The sequence below is a fragment of the Etheostoma spectabile genome, chromosome 5 (assembly GCF_008692095.1).
Source record: "Etheostoma spectabile isolate EspeVRDwgs_2016 chromosome 5, UIUC_Espe_1.0, whole genome shotgun sequence".
In the NCBI taxonomy this organism is placed as follows: Eukaryota; Metazoa; Chordata; class Actinopteri; order Perciformes; family Percidae; genus Etheostoma; species Etheostoma spectabile.
In genome coordinates, this window is record NC_045737.1 from 4,204,922 (window position 1) to 4,225,367 (window position 20,446).

Below are 20,446 nucleotides of genomic sequence, written 5' to 3' on the forward strand. Positions count from 1 at the left end.
TTTCCCAACGCTGCTGCGATGCTTCTGCGTCATTAGCCCAAACCTGAAACAGAAAGGGTGTAACAATGAAACGTCTCTCCCAGCTGAAGCAACACAAGCTCACAACAGTTGTAATGGAACACCTTATCAGTTCTGCAGAGATCCAAGAAGAATGAGTGGGAGTCTTGACCTGGTGAAGTTTCATTACCCCCCCCCCCCCAACATGCGGAGTCTGAGAAAAGCATGAGGATATCGTGGTTAAGACCAGGAAAAAAAAACAAATTATGTTGAGAGAGACCAAGCATGAAAATCCTTTAGACAAGGGCAGTAGTGTGGTGAAGACATTTCCACACTCATCAGCTCACACTGGGACTCTTTTCACAGAGGGAATCCCTCTGAAGAAGGGGAAAGTGGGGAGAAATTGGTCAATAGGGCCTGTGTCAAATATGAGATAAGTGAGAAATCACTTGGATTTCAGTAACCTAATTTGTTTCACGGGTTGCCACTGGATCATTGGTGCTCAGAATGCAGCAGTTAGGCAAAATATGTCCAATTCAATAGAACTCAAAATAGCTTAAAGAAAGCTCAAGTTGCTACACTGGAAAGGTATCCAGCATTTATTACATCAAATCAGTTTGGGGGTCGGTTATTGTTGTCAGGCATCTTTGTGTGAGTGGGGAAATTTAATGACATTTCCAAAGTTTAGCAAAACGTGCTATGGTTCATTATCATTTCTTTAAAGCAATCACAATCTTTTTGGGCGTTGCTAAGTGCACGACGATGCACCGGTGTAGCTGCCAAATAGCCTCGGAGGGAACTTGTTTTGGTGGAATATGTGCATGTTTTAAAGTTGTGCAACAGAAAACTCAGATTAGACAGATTAGATAGTCTAGCTAGCTAGATTGACCGTGCAGGTGTCCGAGGAACAGTTAACCATAGTCTTCATGAATCCACCGGTGTTTAGAATGCCAGCACAATGAAAGCGGAAGGTAACAAACATCCGGCCGAGAAAAATTTCCGGCTGCACCGGAGCAATCCCGGAAGTGGAACATCGTGGATATAGACGGTTACAAGCTGAATTGAAGAGGGAGCTTTAGCAAATAAAAAGGTATTTTTAAATGAGGAAAGTTAGTTAATAAAAGAAGTGAATAGAAAGAAGATTGGATGTGGGGGATTGTGTGGGTTAGATCTGGTGAGGTAGGGTGGAGTGAGAGAGGAAATGGGAAAGGAATGAGAGAAAAACATTTGTTGATACTGTTTATTACTGCAGCAACCCAATCTTCCCACAGGGACTATTTAAGTTTTCCCTTAAAATAAAAACTGTGGTTACAGGAATAAATAGAAGATTGATGTTCTGAAAACCAGTTTGTGATGTCATCTCATCCGCCAATAACTCTTAGTAAGTCATTTTTCTCAGCAGTTGCTCCAGTGGATCTGTTGAACATCCAACTGTGTGAACTGGTTAACAGCAGGTATGAAACACTACAGAGAGCTTGATGCAGTGGTGAAAGGTCCTGTAAAAGAATTGTCCCATAGGCCTGTGGACAGCACATGCTTTCTATTATAATCTTGTAGATGAGGCTGCTTTTCTAATGTGCTGAACATAAACATCCTTGTTGAATCAGTTCCAAAGTTGCATGCCCTTTTGTTTTAAGTTGAAAGACACACAAACACTGCTGTGAGCCTGCAATGTCTATTGCTTCCCTCTAAGTTAAGGGACTATTAATTTTGGAGACATTGTGGAAATGATATTCAGACAAGGAAAAACACTCCTCAAAAGGGGATCAAATGGATAAAAAAAAACTCAGGAGGAGCACCTGAGGAGGAATCCCTCTCCCAGGATGGGCAGACATGGAATAGATGTTGTGTGTAGCAAATTACCAACACAATAAAATCCTGGTGTAGACAAAATTATAGATTATATAAGATTATGGATCCAGTAGAAAGTCAAGCAGTTTCCAGGTGTTGTTGAGATTATATGATCACTGTTAAATGTTTTTCATGTACAAGTAGAAATGTAGGACTGAGAACAGAGCTCACCAAAGGTGTGCCAACACAGTATAAGTTAGCTCGATGTTTAGCTCACTAATTGGGGAGAACTGGCTTCCGCTGGAGAGCCATGCTCATCATCATTCACACACTCGGAACTTGTGATCACAGCACTACTGGCAAAGTCTTTACCAGACTTGGAGTTTGGAGATATTTACATATATCTTATAGAGAATCCGTCACCTTACACCGCGCAAAAAATGAAAGTCTAAAAAAGTATGGATAGCTATCTTTTTCTTAAGAGTGGATGGGTTAATAACGCTGTCGTATGGGAGGTGAAAAACAGGAATATCTTCATAATCAAAACTAAGGTGAGGGTTACTAGCCAGCTAACGTTTGCTGATCTTTTCTTTTTTTTTTTAATTCTTTTTTTTGTACTATGGCAACCACACTTTACTTTACAAAACCTTTATTTTGACGCCACTTTGCTACTGTAACAAAGGAATTTCCCCGCTGTGGGATGAATAAAGTATTATCTTATCTTATCTTTGTATGATGAAGTCTTCATCTGAATACGTAGCGCTAAAATAGTGTTATATAAATGATATCCCAATCATTAACTAAACCCATGTAGAAAGCGTCCAGCATATGATTTTAACAATGTGTGTGTGTGTGTGTGTATGTGTGTGTGTGTGTGTGTGTGTGTGTGTTTGTGTGTGTGTGTGTGTGTGTGTGTGTCAGTCAGTCAATAGCGGTCTGCATCTCCATAATCTGTGAAGCCAGCGTTACAATGTAGCCTTTGAGCCTTTGTAAACATTGTTGCAATGCCTGTTCTTATCTGTTTCGTTTTAACCCGTCACTCCAGGATTTTGCTTCCTTTTTTGAGATTGTTGCAGCCCAAAATGCCTGATTTTGCAAGAGCTTCTATAAATATTTTGATAGAAGTTGCTACGTCTTTTCTATGTTTGTGGACTGAAGAGAGGAACCTTAACTCTTGTCTGCAGCGTGTCTGTGTGTCTGCACAGTATGTGTACATATGTGAGTCTGTCTGTATGCGGGAATGTTATCTTTCTGCACCTGCTATTATGCTATTATTACCACACAACGTTACAGAATTGTTACATTTCAAGCACTTTCACCTGTTCTGATTAAGTTCTAAGTAATAAGTACCAATAATAATCAAAAATATTGTTTCTATTTTTTTTTACCTTCTTTATAATTGAATTTCCATGTTTTCTCACAACAAAAGAAAATGATTATATGATCATAAATGTGATCTCACAGGGCTAAATGGCAAATATGAACCATAAATATATATATCATTGGTAATTAAGCTAAAGTAAACATCTGTTAGGTATTGTTAAATTCTTATGTTTGTGTTGATTAAAAAGCCTAATAACATGCTGGGTCCACCAGACATTAGGCTGTGTAAAAAAAAGATGAACACCACACAAGGGTTAAAGGCGCTACTTGTCACATGGGCCAACCTTAATTCATTAATTTTATTGTAATATTATTTTTGTGGTACTGTGCTTGTGATCTATTTAATACACTTTATCTTACTAAAATCCTTTTTTCTATAGGTACATCATTCCTACAACTTGAATGAACCATCTCTGAAAGCTTGGGTTGCTGTGGACTCTGGGACTGATTCGATGTGGCCCCCACACCTGTAAGGCAAAGTTTCTTCATATGTAGGTCCCATTCTCTACACATTCCAGGCAGCTGTCAACAAACTGCGTGACACTACTTCCACTGGCAAGGCATGTACATGGAATGAACCTAGTATACAGTGGCAGCCATTAGAAGAATAGAGTGTGCAGAGGGGCGCAAGATAGTTTTTTCTAAGGCCTAGAGAAAGAGAGCAGCAGATGGGTGTGGTGACCTTCCCTCTGCTAAAATTCCACCTCCACCTCCTGCTGAACATGCAGCACTGTTCCAGGCCAAGCGCAGAGATACTATATACTTGGGCTGTACAAAAAAAAAAGAGTTGCTATTCTGTAGTCTTCAAAGCTCGAAACACACCACATTCTCTTAGGTACTAAACAATGCCTTCAATTAACAATCAAATAATTTTCACAAAAAAGTTGAGGGATTTGCATTTTCTTTACCATGATATGCACATTATGAAGGTTGTCATAATCTATCATTTTTTATACTTAAATATTTTAAAGTTCGTTTCAAATGGGGCATAGAACATGAGGGAAGGGCCGTGGAGGAGCACTCCAAGATCATGAAGGAGCAACACACAAACCTCAATGTCAGGAGCGCAGGGCTGGGCATCAATCCTAAATACCCATGGTTAGGGGCCTCCACAGATGGCATGTTAATGTGTGACTGCCATGGGATGGGTGTGTTAGAAGTAAAGGCATCAAGCAGTCTTGAGAACAGCAGTTTAGCTGACAAAATGAAACAGGATGGCACATTTTGCTTCCATGAAGTAGAGGGTGAATTTCACGAAAAAAGGACCACCAGTACTTTTACCAAGTGTAGACACAAATTCACTAAGCAGAGGCGAGCTGCTGTGACTTTGTTGTTTGGGGACCAGGAATAGATGGCAAAGGAGAACTCACATTGAGAGAATTATACCGGATACAGTCTTCTTTGAAACTTTGTGCAGAAAGATTCACACTTTTATTCAAATATGTGTCATTCCTGAGCTATTGGCAAAAAAATGCACAGCACCTGTTCAAGCACTATCACATGATGCCACTAAATCATCTGAAGGCTGTTACTCTGGTATGCCCGTTCTGGATACTGATGACCAAATAGAGTGTACATCAAGAATCTGTTGAAGACTGTACATGCACAGAAGTTGTTTGCAGACTACTGATCTTAGTGTTTTGAATTTGAAGTGCAGTGTCTGCAAACTGGAATTGGCAAAACGTAAATGTGGACAAAGAAAACAAATAAAAAGTGGTACATTTTGAGTTGTACCATTAGACAATTAACAATTTAGTCTATAAATAAAAACAATAGGTACATAGGTAATCAAAGTGAAAAATAAATGGCCATTGAGTCAAAAAAAAGTGAGGAGGATAAGACAAATTAAACGTCTTAACATACAGCAGAAACAACAACACAATTTGACAAAGTGAACTATCACTACATTGATATTAATTGTAGCTTCAAATGGCATCATTATGTGACTACTGCCCTATGCAATTCATTATATAAAGATTTACCACTTCTATCCACTTATTGTATATTGGAACGGTTACATTTATGTACATTTTATGTGTATGTACATGTTTCTTTGTGTGTGTAGGTTGTGTGTGTGTAAATAAATCATTGTATATTTACATTGTATTAATTGTTTTTAATTGGTGTATTGTTTTCTGTAGTGTTTAACCAGAAGGAATATTGAGGTCGCCTCATTTTTAATGGCCCAACACACATAGACTACTTTGCCTAAAACTGTAAAGCCTTCGGGCTGTTCAGCTTCACACATCTGGATACCAATAGTACTTTGTAGTATAGTCCATCGGTTTCTTGTTTCACTGATAACTCTCTTTACATCGATTCTTACTGAGGCAAGTCTGCGTGTGGACTCCAGCTCTACGGGGCTCAATTGTTTCCTTCCTTTAGTGGAAGTTGGGATCTTCAGCTCAGCCTTATACAAGCTAAAAGACTCTGCCACGTCAAACCCTCGATCAGCCAGTATTACATCACCTGCACTGAAGCATTCCAGAAACCCAGAATTTTTTGTGACACATTTGTCTGATGTTCTGCCTCCCCATCCCTTAGATATGAATATGACCGTTCCTTGTGGGGATATGGGTATTGTATGGTGTGATGGTGTTTATAGATTGAGTATGTTTGTTCTCTTGCTTTTAAGTTTTCGGGGTTTCCTAAAACAATTTCACAACAGTCAATTATGCAGACACATCTTGGGTAAGTTTATCTAAATTTCATGAGCATTGACAACCAAAGCTCTTCTCTCTGTGTCCAAAATAAAAACAAAGGAGCAAGCTTTGCATGTAGCATGTCAAGGGTAGTTCTATCAAATCTGCTTGCTGTCGCTATCTAGATTTGGAAGAGAACACTAAGTAGAGCAAGGGGCAGGTTCATTTTCATCCTCATAAGATTTAAAAGAAGTTGTTGGAAAGTAGACAGGGTTGTGTGTGTCGGAAGACATAAAAGAAGACTACATAAAACTACTTTCAGCTTGGCAAACGTGGGGAGTCCAGTCAGTGCTTTCACTTTTTCATCGTCATTTGCTAAAGCCAGTTTGTCCAATGTTCTTAATTTGGATTTCAACCTGAGGTTTTCCTCCCTGAGGTCGTCACCCTCCTAATGTATAGCTTTGCAATGGCATCTTTGCATTCATTGCTGAAACACTGTTGTGGCACAGGGTCTCCTGACGACAGTTCCAAGAGGACATCCACAGCATCTTGTTTGTTTTCCGCCTCCCTCCTCTTGATTTGGATTCTGCTGTGCTGCTCGTACCTTTTTTTTATAAGGACACAATGATATACAATATCAATATATAGAACTGCTCTTGTAAAATATGTCTTGAAATTACATTTGGTTATGCTTTACTGTGCAGGGAGATCAACTAATAATGAACTGTTAAGGAAGAATTCAATATGAGCGTGACACACAATGGAAGAGAAAAGAAAAACTAGATGAGCATGCAAAGTAAATGTCACTGCAATAAATTTCAGACACAGCCTTATCCAAAGTCAAACCTTTCCATGTCTTTCTCCCATTTCCTCTTTTTGGTGGCATGGGTTTGAGAGAAGACCGATGGAACCCAGTCAGGGGACAGTAGGTCATCTGATCTGGCACCTGACATACTGGTTATGGTTATGGTATTTAGCAGACGATTTTGTCCAAAGTGACATACAAATAACAACTATAAACTTAAATTTAACAGTATAAAAAAAGTTAAAAGTGGGTAAGACTGCATTAAGGAGAATAGCAATAGCCTAATAAACAACAATGTCAATTTAATCAATAGCCTGATAAAATTAAAAAAATTCTATAAAATACAAACAGATATGCCTTAAGTTTAGACCTGTCTTAAAAGACCCAAAACTATCACAGGAACAGAGAGCACTGGGCAACTCTTTCTACCAACGAGGAACCTCTGAGGAAAATAGTCTTGAATTTGACTTAGCGCTTAAATAAGATGATATAATAGATAGTATAATAGAGCAGGATGGTAACAATTCCTCCATTAATAATCTAGCTCTATTGTTGGGTCTTCTCTGGTTCTCAATGAAAAACAAAGCTAGATATTACAAACCTCAAAATGACATACCCTTGATGAAATGATCACTGCACAGATGTGTATACTGTGAAGGTAGCCAGGTCCCATTTACTGAAACAGTTGCTCATCTGATAGTCTGTAGCCATAGTTGTCTTCTCTCTGGATTCTCCTTATCAGATGGGATCAAAACCCAGGCTTCTCTCCCCTGCGGTTAGTACATCCAATTGCACAACAACTATTTGGCATGTCATTTTCACCTCAAAACACTAACTTTCGTAAAGTAAAACTGGCGACGTCCTGGCAAGATGATTAGCTTAGGTTTTGTTGCTAGGAGGCTGATGTTCTTGCCCGCCAGCTAGTAGTTGTGATGTCACATGCAAAGTATGAATTGTCTTGGGTGGCGCTAAGTGCAGGACGACCCCCCGGTGCCTCTGCAAAAGGTACTTGTATCGGTGGAACATGTGTACGTTCAATAGTTGTTTTAGTCATGTAACAGATTAACATAATTAAATGTTGATATAGACTGGTAGCCGTGTAAATAAGACATGTAATAAGGGGGATGCTGTAGAGCCACAATGGACAGACATCTTCACTCTAAGAACCTTATGTCAATAGTAGGGCAATACAAATGGAATAACAGAATGCTGCTCCCACATGTGCCAAATTTTACTCCTGCTCTGTTAATTGTCCCTGGAATGGCAGATGTCAAAACATATACCCAGCTCATGGACGGTGGTCGCTGTACTGTCAGCTCAGCTTCTGTGTTTGGCACCAGATATCACCTGGATATCATCAAAAAGCGAGCTCTGAGCTGCTAATGTACAGGAAAACAGACAGCCCCTGAAAGCAACAAACCCTCCTCTGCTGGATTCCATCCCAAGTTAAGGTGAAAATGAAGACAGATGCAGTGTAGACTGTGTGAATTCTTTCTGCACCTGTCCTCCTTTTAAGTTAAATCAGTGTGTCGTGGTGATAAAAGCATCGCAGCGGAGCCTCAAATCCACTGAGTAATGTTAAGATGACTCCTCACGCATGATCTTTTATTATAGTCCCTTACCATGACCCAGGGCTCATAACAGCCTGGATTCATGAGGCAGCCTCCTGTGCACATGGATCATCTGTGAGAATGTAAACTCTACTCCCTGTAGAGGCTTTGCAGTTGTTTCTCACATGTACTTGCAACAGCTGAAGCCACTGTAGCAACCCACTGGATTGTATACAGTACATGTTTGGTTTTCATGAAAAGGATATTGGCTTAATACTCTAAGTAGTCAGACACACAGATAGAAGGAGTATCATTCTGTGCTTGAATTTAAAAAAAAGTGTCTTACCATTTGTAATATTAGACATTATTTCAAAACAGATCATTTTCAAACTGGATGTTACGGACAAACAGATGTCATGTCGGACATTCATGGATGTCTGGAATCAAATACTGCATGGCATTTTAAAGGAATAATATATTCTACATTGTAGTTATCACTTTCTTTGGTAAACAAGGAGTGAGGGGAATTTGAACAGTAATGATCCATTTAATCCATCCAACACAGTTAAAAATGTATTTCACAATTTAATTCCATTTTTATATAATTTCTTTTTCAAAATAAAAAGAAACTAATTTCTACAAATATTTTAACTTTTTCACGTGATTTAAAGGACAGTGGGATCTAAGGTGAATTATAGCTTGCCTTAAATAGGTAATTGTTATGATATATAATAAGAATGGCATTTGCTCAAACATAACCATGTGTGAAACTATTCAATTCAATTTCAATTCAATTTTTATGGATAGTATCAAATCACAACAAGAGTTATCTCAGACACTTCACGATAGAGCAGGTCTAGACCACACTCCAATCCACAAGGCCCAACATTTCCAGTTTTTTCCTCCAGAGCGCAACAGTGCGACAGTGGCGAGGAAAAACTTCCTTTTAGGCAGAAACCTCGGTCAGACCCAGGCTCTTGGGAGCGGTGTCTGACGACCGGTTGGGATTAGAATGAAGATTTTGTTTGTAGTAGTTCTTTGTAGCATAGCAGGGCACTGTGGGCGTTAAGGCACAGCAGCAGACGTAGCTGGGCACCGCAGAGCATAGCAGATGTAACATGGCATCGCAGGACATGTCGGGACCATGGACAGCTGCTACCCTGATTTTTGGCGCCTCCCTGATCCGAGGAACATGCTGGGGGAAAAGAACATAGGACTCCGGAATGACTCCCCGGAGCTAGTTTATAACAAGCTTTTCTGGGACATGGATGCACACAAATGGAGATAAAAAGATAGATGGAAGGAGCTCGTGTGTCCCCCAGCTCTAAAAGAGAGAGAGAAGAGAGAGAGAGGAGAGAGACATGACCATCCCACTGTCTAGCGAGGTGGCTATGAGAGAGTGAGGAGAGAGAGACATGACCATCCCACTGTCTAGCGGAGGTGGCGGAATAGAGAGAGAGAGCGAGATGAGAGAGGGAGAGAGAGAGACATGACCATCCCACTGTCTAGCAGAGGTGGCCATGCGAGAGTGAGAGAGAAGAGAGACATGACCATCCCACTGTCTAGCGGAGTTGGCTATGAGAGAGAGAGAGAGAGAGAGAGAGAAAGAGAAGGAATACCATCCCACTGTCTAGCGGAGGTGGCTATGAGAGAGAGAGAGAGAGAGAGAGAGACATGACCATCCCACTGTCTAGCGGAGTCTATGAGAGAGAGAGAGACATGACCATCCCACTGTCTAGCGGAGGTGGCTATAGAGAGAGTGAGAGAGAGAGAGAAGAGAGAGAGGAGAGCATGACCATCCCACTGTCTAGCGGAGGTGGCGAGAGAATAGAGAGAGAGAGAGAGAGAGAGAGAGAGACATGACCACCCACTGTCTAGCAGGTCTATGAAGAAGAGAGGACATGACCATCCCACTGTCTAGCGGAGGTGGCTATGAGAGAGAGAGAGAGAGAGAGAGAGATGACCATCCCACTGTCACGGAGGTGGCTATGAGAGAGAGAGAGAGAGAGAGAGAGAGAATGACCATCCCACTGTCTAGCGGAGGCTATAGAAAGAGAGAGAGAGAGAGAGAGAGAGAGAGACATGACCATCCCACTGTCTAGCGGAGGTGGCTATGAGAGAGAGAGAATTCAATTTTATTTATATAGTGCTTAATCACAACAACAGTTATCTCTTTGCCTATAGCGGCATAACTAAGGGATGGTTCAGGACTCTCCTGAGCCAGCCCTAACTATAAGTTTTATCAAAAAGGAAAGTCTTAGCCTACTCTTAAATATGGAACGGTTCTGCCTCCAACCCAAACTGGAACCTGGTTCCACGGAGAGGACCTGATAGCTGAACGCTCTGGCTCCCGTTCTACTTTTAGAGACTCAGGAACCACCAGTAATCCTGCATCTGGGAGCGCAGCGCTCTTGTAGGGTTGTAAGTACTATGAGCTCTTTAGAATAGATGGTGCTGACCGTTAAGAGCTTTGTAGGTCAGGAGAAGGATTTTAAATTCTATTCGGATTTTACGGAAGCCAATGCAGAGAAGCAAAACAGGAGAGATGTGGTCTCTTTTCCTGGTTCCTGTCAGAACACGTGCCGCAGCATTCTGGATCACTGAAAGTCTTTATATTTTTTTGAGCCCTATAACAAGAATTGCAGTAATCCACCACCTATTAGTAACAAATGCAGGGCTAGTTTTTCTGCATCATTTTTAGACAGGATATTCCTGATTTTTGCAATATTACGTAAGTGAAAAAAGCAATCCTTGAAATTTGCTTATGTGGAACTAAAGGACATGTCCTGATCAAGATGACTCCAAGATTCTTCACAGTGGTGCTGAAGGCCAGGTGTATGCCATCCAGAGTAACATATCTTTGGATTGCGTCACGGAGGTGCTTGGCCCCAGAGCAATAACTTCCGTTTTATCTGAGTTTAACATTAGAAAATTACAGGTCATCCAGGTTTTAATATCTTGAAGGCACGTTTGAAGTTTAGCTACTGATTGTTTCATCCGGCTTGATCGACGAATAAACTGAGTATCATCTGCATAACAATGAAATTTATGGAGGCTTCCTGATATACTGCTAAAGAAGCATATATAAAGTAAACAGGATTGGACCGAGCACAGATCCTTGTGGGACTCCTGACTAACTTTGGCGGGCACAGAGATTCATCGTTAACATGAACAAACTAAGCGATCGATAAATAAGACCTAAACCAGCTTAGAGCGTCCCTTTAATCCAATTAATGTTCCAATCTCTGTATTAATATGATGGTCATGGTACAAAGGCAGCACAGATCTAATAACACAAGTACAGAGAGTCCTTCGTCTGATGCAATTAGGAGGTCATTAGTAATTTTCACAAGTGCTGTCTCTGTACTATGATTAACTCTAAATCCTGACTGAAAATCCTCAAATAAGCTGTTGCTATGCAGAAAGTCACACAGCTGTTTGGCGACTGCTTTCTCAAGAATCTTAGAGAAATGGAAGGTTGGATATAGGTCTATAGTTTGCTAACCATCTGGATCAAGGTTGGCTTTTTCAAAAGAGGTTTAATTACAGCTACCTTAAAGTGTTGTGGTACATAGCCTGTTAATAAAGATAGATGGTTTATCTAAAAAAAGTATTGACTAAGGGTAAAACGTCTAAGTAGCCTAGTGGGATGGGGTCTAGAGGCAGTTGATGGTTTAGATAAAGAAACAATGAATTAAATTGATAAAGATCAAGTGAAGCAAAGCAGTCTAAACATGTATCTGGTTTTACAGCTGTTTCTAAGGTTCCTGAGTTTAGAGATAAGTCAGTGCCATTTAAAGGCAGGTCTTGGTGAATTTTGCTTCTAATAGTTATAATTTTATCATTGAGAACCTCATAAGTCGTTACTACAAGAGCTTGGGAATACTTGGCTCAGTAGAGCTGTGACCTTCTTTTAGCCTGGCTACAGTGCTGAAAAGAAACCTGGGTGTTTCCTATTTTCCTCTATCAATGACGAGTACGCTGCTCTGGCATTACGGAGGGCCTTCCTATACGTTTTAAAAGACTATCTTGCCAGATTAAACGAGAATTTTCCAATTTGTGAACGCCAAATCTTCTCAAGTTTCCGCGATATTTGCTTTAATTTGCGAGTTTCAGTATTATACCATGGAGCTAACCATCTTTGTTTTATTATCTTCTTTTTTAGAGGAGCAACAGAGTCGAGTGTCGTTCGCAGCGAGCCTGCTGCCGTATCGACAAAATTATCGATTTGAAACTACAAGATCTAACCTAACTATACTAAAAGGAAAAGCTTGCATAAACATATTGTCTAACACGTTGGATATAGCCTATGTCATTCTTTCGTACTTTACGGTTTATTACAGTTACTAGTGGTATACCTTGCCTTACGGTAAAATTTAGAATACAGTACAAGATCCTGTTGATTACCTACAAAGTAGTACACAACCTTTCCCCCGCTACATCTCTGAGATCCTCCTTCCTTACTCTAATTCATGCTCACTCAGATCCCCAAGTCTTGGTCTTCTATCTATTCCTCGCTCCAACTGTAAGTCCAAAGTAGATCGTGCCTTTGCCATTGTAGCTCAACCCCCCCACACACACACACACACCCACACACACACCTCCACCCCCATGAAAAATGGGAAATTAGCACTTTGTTTATTTAAAGCTTTAGTGCATACCTTCTTTTATAATAATGGACAAGCCACTGCCAAATGAGTTGATGCAAAGTTAATTAAGACCAGATGCTTAACTATCGGTGAACAGGGTACGCAGTGGCTTATGGGCCCAGCCCAATCAGGGGCCCACATGGATGGAAGAATTTGATTGACATTCGGGACCCCAATCGCATTCTTATTACTTGCGAAAATCCCAACAGTCCCACGTGCACTCTGAGATATACACTTAAACATCAATGTACGTCCTCCGCAACTTCATTGTAACAAATTGCAACTTTTATCGCAATTTTTTACAAAAGCTTCCGCGAAATTAGTCCTTTTGGGCCGTAAAAATCTAAAAAAAAAAGCAGTGACATCCTGGAGGGACTGCCCTCATGTGTTTTTAACGTGTTGTTGTGCGCAGTCACCAGCGTTTTTTGTTGTTGTTGTTGTGCGCGTTTGTTGATTTTGACAGTCATCTCATCTCATGTGCTGTGTCTCTAGGATCCTGTCCTGTCTAATTCATGGTAGCCTACTTGTGGACATTGCGCCGTCATCACAAGATGTTGTACAGGGGCCCACCTTGATAATCCTGCATAATCATGGAAGGCTTGCGTCAAGGATGTGCAGACAGTTTTTTTCTCAATACCACACATGGGCGAGGAAGAAACTACACACTATAGCTTTAACTTTGTGAAAAACAGATTGAAAAGAAAGTTTGAAAAAGTTTGGAAGTATGGAATGGAATGTTATAGAATTGCAAATTGGGAATTGAAGAATCCAGTGCCTTTGGAGGTTCACTTACAGGGACTTGTATCTGCTGCACAAATTTAGACCATTCTTTAATGGTGCCCTGCCACACAAAACAATTTTTACTTGCAATTTTTTGAAATTTGTTACGTCCATATGTGTTTATGTTATGCATGTGAAAATGAACTGCTACCTCCTCTGTCAGCTCTAGCCACTGAAAAGAAATAAGCGGCAAAATCAGACCAATTACAAAAGCTGGTCCGTCTGACATGTTGCGCTGGGTAAAGGATACTGAGCCAGGCTCTCATTGGCTAGCTGTTAGCCAATCAGAGTCAAGCAGCTTAGCTCGTTGAATATTAATGACACAAATCGAGCTGAGTGTTCCTGCAGGCTTTCTAAACCACACTAGAATGGCTTGAAACAAGGTAGTCAAGGCATTTGTCCACAAATGATGTTACAGCGTCCATGGTAGAACTTCAGACATTATCACGAAGCAATGAAATAAGTGTGGCAGGGCACTTTTAATTAATCTGTCCATCACAAATCCCCCAAAATTTTAGAAATTAAATTGAAAAGTCCTGTTTTGCTAAGGTCCTTGAAGCTTATCTTCTAAAATGTATTCTGACATGAACCCACACATATCCAAATTTAGAAGAGGTCGGGTTATTTCACCTTAGAGATTACTGTAATTCTTTTTCCCCCTCTGCACTCTTTTTACTAGTTTTAAGTACCAGAAAAAAAGATAATGTTTATACTTCCATACACCAGTAAGGTTTAGCAACACTTTAATTTGAATATGATGACAGTTGGTGTGTTGGTTACAATCAATCACATCTCATCAAACCACACCCACACAGTCCTGATGAAGCTGGTATTTTGGGTGATTATTTGAGTGTAAACTACAAACAAATTATACATTTAGAAGTATTTTTTTATGTTTATTTAGTAATGGATATCTAATGTTTATCTAAAGTATACTTGAGATGTAGCCAAGACTCCTGGGGCTTAACAAACTGTCCGTGCAGTATTAGCTGAGCAGGTATTATAGTTGCTAATGTTATTCAAACACATACTTTGATGGATCAGATCATGTTTCAGAAGTGAAATAACCAAGTCACAGTGGTGAGCCATGTGACTATTGGGCTGACGACTTTTAAATCTATAGCTTGCACTTTGTTTCATTTAATGTAAGATTATTTGAATGTTGGCTTAAAATAAATTAAAAACTAAAATAATTGTTTGTGCCTGTAGTAGAGATTTCAGTCCAAACAAATCTGATTCCAGCCCCTTGCAATAACTCTGCAATGTCTGGCTTGATTGAGTTACGGCATACTTCTCCTTATTACATAAGAGTTTGCATTTGAGGGTAGTTTACTGCAGTTGGTTTGGATTCCGTTCTCACTCATTAACTAGCTGGTCCACAGCTCTCTTTGGCAGAGGACTGCCAGGCTTATGTACTGATGTGTTTACTTGATGCTGCCATGTTCCAACAGCACAGTTCCCAAATAACCCACGGAAAGGGAGGATACACACCAGAGCTCAAATAAACGCCTCATGCTGGTTGTAAACTCTGACTAAGTCAATCAGCTGTTTTTTAACCCCCCCCCCCCAACACCCCTACCAACCACAAACAAACCCAGAGTGAGCTCACGGTCCCTTAGCAACAGCTGAGTGTATCTACACTAACAGCCCCGCTGGTAAAATCAGCATTTGGGTGTGGAGCCATATTCACAGGAACATTACAAAGTGGGACTTCATTCAAGATCTACATGTATGATCCTCAGGGAGCACTGCTAGAAGACTTGAATGTCTGAATGAGAGCAGGTAAGAGCAGTCGCAGAGCTTTCATCATTGTGGGAGAGCTGCTGAAAGGCAGTGTAATGAACTGTAAGACCGATCCAAACCACAGACACATGCTTTCTGTTAAAATGCTGTTGATAACCCCGCTTATCCAAGTCATTGAAACTAAACTGCCGAATCAGTTCCAGAGGTGTGTGCCTTCTGTTTTTCTTTAAAATGTGTCAGGTCGTTTAAATGGGCTTGTAAAATGTGCTAGCAGTGGGAACTGTTTTTTGTTGCAGTATTATCCCGGGACAGAAGGAAACATCTGCCATATCCTCTTATTCTGAACACAGAGTTATTCCCCCCAATCATTCAAGCCGTACCATATTGTAACAGTATAACTAACTCAGCAGGGATATGCAAGTTAGTGCATTTGATGAGATTTTTGCAGGGAATTTGGTGGCACCAGAAGTAGGCAATCTAACACTGAAACAAGAGAACCCCAAAGTCTAATGCACACGAGGTAACAAGGGACAGGAAACACATCAGGGCGGGGCAGGCATTTATAAAGGCAGGAAGTAAAACAATGGCATATTAAAGGAGAACAACAAAGTAAAACAGAAAAAATAAAACCCAGGAACATGACAAGATCAATGTCAAGTGTTGCCAAGTGTTCTTCAAAACTGTTGACATGCTAATATGCTAAACTAAGATGCTAAACAGGGTAAACATTATACCTGCCTAATATTGGAGTGTGTATTGTCATTGTGAGCGTGTTATGCTGAGGTTAGCATTTAGCTCAAAATGTAGCTGTCATGGCTATCACACACTGTTATTATGATCTGTATATTCTCACATTGCCCAACCTCAACAGCGCTGTGGAGTAGGATCTGACTACAACACAGATAGGAGAAAACCAAAGCTCAAATCACAAACGTCTTGGGCTGCGCTTAGTGCCACAAACAGCAACCGTGTTATCTGCAAAATACTTTACGGATGGAACTTTTTGGGTTTGGGCTTCCGTTGATCCAGAATATGATCTTTAAAGGCTTCATTGCTTTGTGAGTTGTACTGGTTTTGTTTATTTATTCCAGAGTTCAACATACAGATGGGCAGCCTTTGATCATTTAAGCTTTTTGTTAATAGGCATAAATTTGTGTTTTTATTGGATGCAGAAACAACAGAAAGCTACATTTTACAAATATCCTCCAGTCCACAGTCACAAGGCCTCATTTACCCCTACGTGGCATTAATTTTTTAGGTTTGTTTTTCTTTCTTTATTAAAACAACCACCTAATTCTTGTAAGGAAAGTAAGTTAATCAGACCCTGCAGCTGCACTCTGCGGTGTGTAAATTCCAGCTCAGAATGCCACACATACTGTAAATTGCATTTGCCATAAAGCTGCGGTAGTCCTGCAAGCTGCCCGGAGTGCAAAAATGCAACCAGCTTGGTGTTACTGTAAAATGAAATACAAACACTCTTGTTCTAATTTTCAAAAAAATACATGGGGTGTTTGTGTTTATGCTTCAAATGTAACCAACCCAAGTGAACATTTAAGAAATCATTTAGGATGATATGTTAGACAGTGTTTTCCACCACCATCAATATTAAAACGCAAAATTAGTGAATATCTTTTGGAATGCTGTTCATCCCTCCAGTAGAGTTACAAAGACTTGGCGAATTCAGACCAGCATTGTTCTAGAGACTCTGGGTAACAACACCTTACTAAGTCACTATGTTGGCTTTGCACATTTCAGATACTTTGAAGAATTGTTCTTCCATTTTCCAAAATCTAGATGGGGAACACCATATCATGCCATCATCTGTAGCTTTGAACTCCACACCAGGCCTTTCTACGTACTAAACAATTCAACAAGGCATGCAATGTACTGTGAGCCATGCATCATTCCTTACTAGCCGTACACTGACTGTGTTTGCAGTAAAACTTGTTGGATGTGTGATGAATGACAGGAGGATGCATCGAGCAGAGTGTGCTGCAGGGAAAAGCATGTATGTCCACAGCAAGCAGAAGAGGAACTTTCAGTCCAAACCCTTTCACAAGAGCCCAGTGTTCCCTTTGCTTCCACCAAGACCCCGGTCCGATGGAGACACACTGCTTTCCTCCAGAGGCTCGAAGCTCATGAGCCTGCAAGGTGACTACATGCTACCTGTCACTGTACCCTCAAACTACATGACATAGCATACAATTATGTAATGCCACAATGTGTTGTAGGGCTGCACAATATATTGTTTATTTTAGCATCATCGCACTATAACTGTTGCAATAAAGATATCGTGAAAGGCTGGTTAGAAGAAAATATATAGTATATATTTTAAGTGGTGCCTTTTATATTCATCTCAATGATCCATTTATTCAATGAGAGCGTTGGCAATGATTCAATATTTCTCTCTGAAATGTAGCTGAGTAGAAGTCGAAAGTGGCATGAAAAGAAAAGACTCAAGTACTTTAAATTTGTACTTAAGTACAGTACTTGAGGAAGTACTTTACGTTACATTCCACCACTGCTTATACATTGTTTCGTCCTGCTTTGCTCCTGTCATAATTAATACGGCCACTAGAGGGAACCACCACTATAAACCTAAATATGGGTGGAATTGCTGCTTTGTTATTTATTGTAAAGACCTGTAATCTATTTTTATTTTATCTTCTCATGTTAATGTTGTCACTATTACCACTGCTGGTTTTAAAAGGTAATTATACTATATACAAAACAATTAATATGATAAATTGTAATCCTCTTATCATTATTTCTGTCAGTACAGGGGTTCTGTTGTCCCCTACAGCAGAGGCCCAGTAGTGGGAGGGTGACACAGAGGGTGACACCACCAAGCAGAGAGGGAGGAGAGGGGAGCCTGACAATGTTAAGCAGTATCAGGGGAAGGCTGGAGAGTACTGGGAGCAGACCTAAGAGGACTCCAGAAGGCAGACCTCCCACTGTATGTCATCCCAGAGAACCAGTCCAAAAAACACCAGGTGAATAAATCACAGATGTTGATAGGTTCATATTCATGTATCCTCTCTGCTAACCGATGAATCTGTTTTACTACAGGGTGCACTAATGTATTGCTATATCTCTCAAAACACATTTCTCACACATGCATCCGTGCTATCGGTCTATTTGTTGCAAGTTCAAAAACACTGTTCTTTTATTAAATTATGAGGGTCCCAGTGTGATTCTTTGATGGTTGGATGTGGTTGGATGTTGGAGTTGTCTGTTGTCTGCTCTATTTCCTTTTAACAACCTTTTATCATACTTCACATGCCTACCGGCTAAAAAACAAGTAAGACCTTTATTGTAGCTGTATAAACAGATAACCGAGGACTTCCCCACATCTTAGGCCTATAGCTTTTACTGAAGATACCACAAAACAATGTTTGGTAATGGCTGACCCTGTGCGTATGTTTTTCTCTCCATTTTGGCCTCCGATCACACTTTTCTTGCCCACAAAAAGAGATTTTTCAGGGTTAGGGTTAGGGGTTGTTGTTAGGGTACTACTTTAGGTTAGGGGGGTTAGGGTTAGGGGGTTAGGGGTTAGGGGTTGGGGTTAGGGTTAGGGTTAGAAAAAATTATATACATGGAACATATTTATTATATTTTTATTTTATTAAACCTTTATTCAACCAGGAAAAAAACTCATTTATGTAAAACATTTTTAAGAGTGTCCTGGCCAAGAAAGGCAGCAGTACAGTTACACATACACACAAATGCAAATTACACAGAAACATTAAAAACATAAAAGCAGCAAATATCAGCAAAGCAGGAAGTCCACAGCAATCTATAATACATTAGGCAAACAAATTTACACCCAGATGTATCTGCCTCAAAGTCAGAAATACATTAAACGCATAGTGTAAACATAAACTATGACGGACTCTTTACTCTTTATACATTCTACTCCCAGAAACTTGCACAACCCCCTGTAACAGGAAGAGGCAGGCTCGTCACGGACATCCCGGCACCGCAAAGGTTTCCCAACTCCATCTTTATCTGCCTTCATCGCTCGGTGACGATGAGGAGCAGGACGCTGCGACAGAGGAGATGAGGTAGGAGTAATTAGAGGGGTTGTGGCGAGTCATAGGAGAGCACCCATCTGCATAATTTTTTATGAGCTTTTCCTTAGATAATATCTTTCACGTCACATCTGTCGTTGTGGAGACAAAATGTACATAAAATATTTTCCTAAGCAATTAGAGCAAATGGGAATGCCCACTAGGTCTAAATGGGACATGGTATATCCATGGAAACATTCCATGCAATGAAAAAGCCAAAGAAGATGAAGTTTCAGGATGTTCTGTGAAACATGTAGAGATGTATAAAGGCATGGAGGGTAAAACCATTAACCTTGAGAAGTTTACCACTTTGTTAAAGCTGCACAATTAGTCGGAATTTTATTTATCTAAGTCGCAACACGGACTAGTGCAATATCCCAATTTCAAGGGTGGGGCACGATATTTGTTAAAGGCAAAAAATGTGTTGAACCACTCTGAATGAAGTATTGTGGTGCTGCAGTAACGTCCCATCTTAAAAATTGTTTCCTACAGACAGAAGAAAACATCTTTGTTTGGTACAGACACTGTAAATAGAGCCTGAAGATTAGTCTGGTTAACCACCCGGTGGCGCGGGCCGTCCTGAGCCTGGACTCCTGAGCAGCCAGGAAAGCATGGCTGGGCAACTGTTTGAAGCAGAAATAGTCGTAAGCTTTCAAAGGCCATGGACCAACACCAGCTTGTTCCCGTTTCTAACAGATTTTCCCCACTCAGCGATATACCCGCTGAGAAACCAACTCTAATTATCGGCAGCTCTATTTTGAGAAACGTGAAGTTAGCGAAGCCGGCAGCCATAGTTACTTAAGTGCATCCCGGGGGCCAGGGCGGGCAACATTGAGTCTTATCTGAAACTGCTGGCTAAGGATAAACGTAAATACAGCAAGATTGTTATTCACGTTGGCGTTAATGACTCCCGGTTACGCCAAACGGAGGTCACTAAGATTATGTTGAATCGGTGTGGACATACGCAAAGTCAATGCAGGACACCGTAGTTTTCTCTGGACCCCTGCCAAATCTTACCAGTGATGACATGTATAGC

General features: G+C 40.5%; 1 protein-coding gene across 2 annotated transcripts in view; it reads left to right on the forward strand.

Annotated features, from left to right (window-relative positions):
• Positions 1–15,203: 15,203 nt before the first annotated feature.
• Positions 15,204–20,446, forward strand: part of LOC116690165 (uncharacterized) — a 55,372-nt gene continuing 50,129 nt past the window's right edge. The window contains exons 1-4 of one of the 2 annotated variants that reach the window (XM_032516944.1): positions 15,204–15,379; positions 17,310–17,491; positions 18,118–18,333; positions 19,263–19,404. In XM_032516944.1, coding sequence (XP_032372835.1) covers positions 17,314–17,491; positions 18,118–18,333; positions 19,263–19,404 — 536 coding nt within the window. In that variant the 5' untranslated portion in view covers positions 15,204–15,379; positions 17,310–17,313. Of the gene's footprint in view, positions 15,380–17,278; positions 17,492–18,117; positions 18,334–19,262; positions 19,405–20,446 lie in introns of both variants that reach the window. The other variant, XM_032516943.1, reaches the window with a different exon arrangement.